The 6,000-nt window shown below is 36.9% G+C and overlaps 1 protein-coding gene across 1 annotated transcript; it reads right to left on the bottom strand.

Moving 5' to 3' along the window:
- Positions 1–917: 917 nt before the first annotated feature.
- LOC130747836 (calmodulin-like protein 3) lies at positions 918–2,015 on the bottom strand. The gene has a single exon (XM_057600882.1). The coding sequence runs from the start codon at positions 1,892–1,894 to the stop codon at positions 1,202–1,204; it is 693 nt and encodes a 230-aa protein (XP_057456865.1). The 5' UTR covers positions 1,895–2,015; the 3' UTR covers positions 918–1,201.
- Positions 2,016–6,000: the final 3,985 nt, after the last annotated feature.

Genomic DNA, 6,000 nt, shown 5'->3' with positions numbered 1-6,000 from the left:
TCTAACTGCTGTTGTTGGCCAGTTACCGCCGCACTTTTACGGTTTCTCTTTATGCGATCACTTTGCTCCTCCCGAATGAAACCCTGTACCCTGCTTCGCAACTCCGCCATTGTCTCCACGGGCTTACGACTCAAACTGCTGTTCAAACTTCCTGATTGAAGACCCAATTCAAAAGCCGCAATGCAAATTTCGGGCATTTTATCCTCCAAATGCACGGACAATTGATTGAAACGCCCCATAAAGGATTGAAGGCTTTCATTATGCCTCTGTTGCAAATTAAACAAGGCTGCTGGAGTCACTTTCTGAGCGCGACTAGTTGAAAATTGGGACAAGAATTTCGCCGATAAATCCATGAACCCTGCAATTGAACGCGGTGGGAGCGTTGTAAACCAAGTCATTGCTGACTTCTTAAGAGTTGAAGGAAGCATTTTACACTTCAGAGCATCTGAAGCGCCCACAATAACCATCTTGGTGTTGAAATACACCAAATGATCCTTGGGGTCAGAATCTCCGTAGTAAGAATCAAGAACCAAAGTCTTCAAATTATCTGGAACGGTTGTGTTTGCAATGTCTTCTGTGAACGGTTGGAAATCTACCACCATCTCTGCCATTCTACGATCGCCCTCATGCAAGCCCCGATCTTGGTTGATCTCAGCAAGTTGAGTTTGCAGTTGTTGATTGTGTTGACGAAGATCAGTTAGATCCGCCATGATCTGTTGCAAAATGTCGGGCGGAACATTTTCATGGTTAACATGATTGTCCCTTCCGTTTGCTCCAGATCGATTCACCATTTTCAGTGAATTTGAAGCCTAGGATTGAATTCCTCGGCCCCACGGTGGGCGCCAATGTTCCGGTCTAAATCTCCGGTCAGGGCTAAGCAATTAGGCAACAAAAGTAGAAAATGACAAGATAGCAAATGAGTAAAAAAGTGTTGGATCCCCCACCGCATGGGCGGTGTCCTCCTTATATATTATGGTGTTTTGACCCGTTCGGGTCATGGGTCGCCTGGCCCAATAGTACAAATTCGGTAAGCCCACATAATACAAAAGTTGTGTAACAGTACACATTGCATAGTTAGATTGAGATGAGTTTTAGTTCAGGGGATTGTCTTGGTCTTGGTCTGCTACAGCAACAACCTAGGATGCCCCAAACTTATGTACAACGTGGGAATGAATGAATCAATGAAAATGATCAATTGTGTTTAAGTGAGAGCGCTAAAGCCACCACCTTTCATCATTTGCTTGAACTCCTTATAATCCACCATACCATCTCCATCAACATCCACCTTCATGATCATCTTCTTGCAATCTTCCACGGTTCTCCCCTGTTTGATCCCGAGTGAAGCCAGAACCGTCCTCAACTCCTCCACGGTGATGAAGCCATCCCCGTTCTGATCGAAGACGTTGAAAGCCTCCCTCATGTCCTCCTCCTCATCACGCTCGTCCATGATGGACTGGTAAAGCTCCCCGAATTCATCAATGTCGACACACCCATCTCCGTTCACATCAATCCGCTCGATCATCTGGGTCAGCTCCTTGTCAGGTATGAAAATTCCAAGATTCTCAAGGGAGTCATTGAGCTCTTTTTTCGTGATCCGGCCATCCCCGTTTCTATCAAACATTTGGAAAACACGCTTGAGCTCGGTGGGGTCCATTTTTGGTATTAGGGACGTATCTAAAGGGAGGAGCTGGCAGGGGTCACAGTCGTCTGTTGTTTTTTGTATTACAAGGTTCCCCCTTGATGATGATGATGAGGAGGAGGAGGAAAAGGAAGGGGTTTGATGGGGGAACCAAGATTGGGGGAGGAAGGCTATCACCTTCTTGGGGACAAGAGAGAGGAGGAATGAATTTAGGAGGTTGTAAAGAAGGAAAATCCTATGCAAAATAGTTGGCATTGGAGAGATTTTGGTGGTGTCTGTTGTCTAAATTTGGGGAGTGAAAATTGTGGATAAAGATAGAGAAAGAAAGAGGTTCTTTGTTGTTGTTAGATTGGATGCAGAGGAGAAGTGGTGGTGAAGCTTTAAAAGGCAACAATAGCTAGCTGTCTGTGTGGGCACTTTAACGCGTGTTTGGAGGTTTATTTAATGGCACTTAACACTAATTATTGTGGTGACAATCATTGTTTATTACTAGTAGGAGACTTGGTTGTTTCAAAAACGCGTTCACGTTAAATAATTGCTTGGCAGGTATTTTAAGTTGGCCCGTGTCACTTCAATTGTGATGCCTACATGGCTACATCTTGCTGTGTGAGTTATTGGTTAACTTACCACTGACTTAATTCATGATTATAATTGATTTATACTATGGTTCACATTCCTCTTTCTCTTACAATTTATTTTTACTTAATTTTTCTTTCTGTTTCTCCTCACTTTTCCTATCACATCACATATATAACATTCATTTCTTTTTCTTTAATTCTATCCGTCCTCAAAGATGTGGAGTGTAAAAGTGTTAAGATAACTCAATTAATGGACATTAGCTATAAAAAAAAAAGAGAGAATACTCTGCCAACGGGTCTATGCCCTGTCTGAAGGGGTCTACTCTTGTGGAAATATTAATTTTAATTGATTATTTTAAGTATGTAATTGTAGGACTAATTCTTGGTGTAAAGTGAACGTGAAGTTTTTTTTTTTTTTTTTTGAAGCTTGTGTGTGATGATACAGGTTCTCAAGTAATCTTGTAAGACGGGGACATACATATCTTTAAAGGATATTTTCCAATCATTGATGCAATCAAAAATTGACTGACTTTGGTTGCTGTAAAATTTTGTAGAGTGGTAGCGATATATATTTTTCATCAGTGATCAAAAGATCAGATATTTTATCAGTTCCTTCACGGGATTTTTTAGTACATGGAGTCATGGAGTATATATATTTTCCCTTTTATTTATGTAATTAGTCTTTATATGAAGTTTATTTTATGAAAGGTTTTTAATGTAGAAAATTGAGTTTAATAAAGCTTTTACAGATTGGTAGTGGCCGTTGATGACGGATCTAAAGTAAATTATAGGAAGACGTTGGAGAGTGGACCCCGCCAAATAACGAGGGTAAAGGCCGGCATTTATTTATTAGTGCACTGACTTTAGTCACTTGAATTTCCTCAACGGCTATTTGCGCGTGCTCACTCATGCTGCCAACACCTGGCATCTTGTTGGGATCTTCAATTTTTTTTTCTCAAGAGAAAATTATTGCATTTCCAACATTTTCATATGCCACTATTATGAGAAAAATCATCAAATTTATTTATGTTGCGTGATGGATTTATACAGTGGTTCAACACTTATTCCCTTCATACTATTGGATATGACGCTAGTCACATGCTGAGGAGATCAATAGACGCTGACTCTCAGGTAAGAGCTAGCGCCAAAGGATCTCAGGAGAATTACACACCAATTAACTGAGATTTTAGTTGGATGTAGAATTTGAACCCTCGCTCTATGAGATTATAAGAGTTAAACTTAAAACCTGAGGCCAATTGAGACAACCCAAGTTAATTAGTTGCTTTATTTTTCAAAGGTATTTAATTTTTGGTTGTCTATTTTACTCCATGGGGTAATTTAACCCCATTAAAGGTAAGTTGGTAAGTTTGTGTTCACGTTGTGAAACAAGACTAGGTCTAGACCTCCCAAGGAAGGAGACCTAAACCTAATAGTTTTCATTATGTTGGTGACATGAACAATTACAAGATGCTCACTTCTCTTTTATAAGGATAAAGGTGTAACTCTTGTTCTAATCCGCCTAAGGTAGAGAGACCGAGTTAATTTAGAACCAACACATACATAAATCGCCAACAAAGTGTGTGTATATATAAGAGTAATGTTGTGTTTACTATCAATTTTTACTTTCACCTTGTGTATATGTGAAGAGAAGTTAGAGAAATAAGTGATATGATATGTGATGTGACAGAAAATGCAGAGAAAGATAGGAAGAAAAATAAGTGAAAATGAGAAAGAAAAAAGTGAGGTGTAAATATATGACGTGAGCACAACTCACTATCCTACAAGCTTCATGCCACTCTTCCAAATGGACAACCATTACACTGTCATCTCATTCCAATCCAAGTTGGAAATTTATAGAGCCTTCATTTATCTCTTTTAACTTATCTTGTTCATCTACTAGCATGACTGTTGAGGTTGAATCACCTCATTGAATAATTTAGACAACCACGTGTTATTGGAGTTGAAATGTGTTTTTTTCAATTTAACTCTATCTAATTTTTGTATTCAAGTGGACAATGTATTTGGTTTTCAATAGAAAACTTTTCACAAGATCATTATTTTAACGAAAGAAAACCCCAACCCATGATTTTGATGATATCCCGATATGTAAACTAAAACGTAAATCATTCCACTATTAACTAATTGAATTTTAGAAAATCAAATCCGTATTCAAAATTGTATTACTTGGCAAACAAACACTCAAATACCCGTTTAGATGCAAATAAAAAAACACATATTAAAACTCATTTAGTACTAACTTCAATAAACTCTAATAAGTTTGGTATCTACGTACAAAAGCCTACATTCATAGGATTACTTAAAATTTATAAATCAACCATGAAGACTTTTATGTAATACTCCATCCGTTCCTATATAACTGATACTTTAAGGTTGTTACACAAGTATTAAGAAATAACAATTAATGTTCTTGTTTTATTAAAATTACTATGTAACTTCCTATTATACCCTTTATATCTCTTATTAATTCTAACTTTTCAAGTTTCCTACCACCAATAAATGAAGGGTACAATTGGTAAAATATAATTAATGTTCTCTTGAACTTTGTAAAGTGGCAGATAATTAAGAACAAAATTCAGCTATAAATAGTATCAGTTATATTGGAACGGAGGGAGTACTAGCTAGTACTAGAATGCAATTAACATTTCAGTTTCTGTTTGGCCACTAGGTTACTCCACATGCAAGGGACAATTATATATGGTGTTAAGAGTAAGCTTATAATTAAATTATTACAAGCAGATTAGGTAATTTAATGAACAAAGTAGCAGGGAACATGTTACCTCTAGTTTTGGGTCTCCCCCGTCCTCCTCATTCGTGATACCCTCATGCCAGCTAGGAGGTGGCCGTAGCTATATGAAGGTCGCACACTGCACACATGAGGAAGAATCTTACACTGCTAATGATGCCGGTGGAATCCCGACACGGATTATATCATATGTATAACAGTATTAATCTAAATTACTAGCGGGATTACCCGTGCCCTGCACGGGTGACTTTTGTTATTTACAATTTAAATTTCATGTAATATTATGTTTTGTATCTTTTTAGTAAATATATTTTAACAATTGTTTCAACTATATGTTCTTAATAGTAAAAATTATGTATTAATCTACCACAACTTTTTACTTATAAATTTTTAATATGAAAAAAATTAAATATTTTAAATTATAAGACTTAAATTCACTCAAATTTTTATATATGCATAGAAATCAGTATTTTAATTTTTTTATACATGTTTAATTATTAATATTTGATTGATTATTTTTCATATCAATGTTTCTATTTATAACAGCAATAACACTAATAATAATATATATATTTTGATTCAAAATGTTTGGTGAATGTGCATTTCCTTAAGGGATTTCGCCTAGGCTTCTGGTCCGGGTTCGATCCCCTCTAAGGGAAAATATAATACATTTGTGGTCAGGGACATTACTACCGTATCCCGAGCCAGATTAGTCACGTGGGGCTCTTTTCCCCCGTGGTGACTGGTGGCTAAAGGACAAAAAAAAAAACATGTAACAACAAAATGAAACCCCACTTCTAATAAAACTCAAATCAAATCATAGGAGAAAATCGCCAGATTAAATAAACCAAAATAATAGATAATTTACGAAAATTATTTAGATCCAGAGGCTTCTCTTATTTTTGAATAAACTCTCATGTGACTATTACTTTTAAGTTTGAACTCGTTCCTCTTTTTTGTCCTTGGCTCTTTGATCATACCTTTGGTAACCACCGCCTACCAGGGACGATGGAGGAAAA

Source organism: Lotus japonicus, chromosome 3, assembly GCF_012489685.1.
Source record: "Lotus japonicus ecotype B-129 chromosome 3, LjGifu_v1.2".
Lineage (NCBI taxonomy): Eukaryota > Viridiplantae > Streptophyta > Magnoliopsida > Fabales > Fabaceae > Lotus > Lotus japonicus.
Note: the sequence above shows the minus strand (reverse complement) of the source record. Positions and strands in the feature narration are given on the sequence as shown.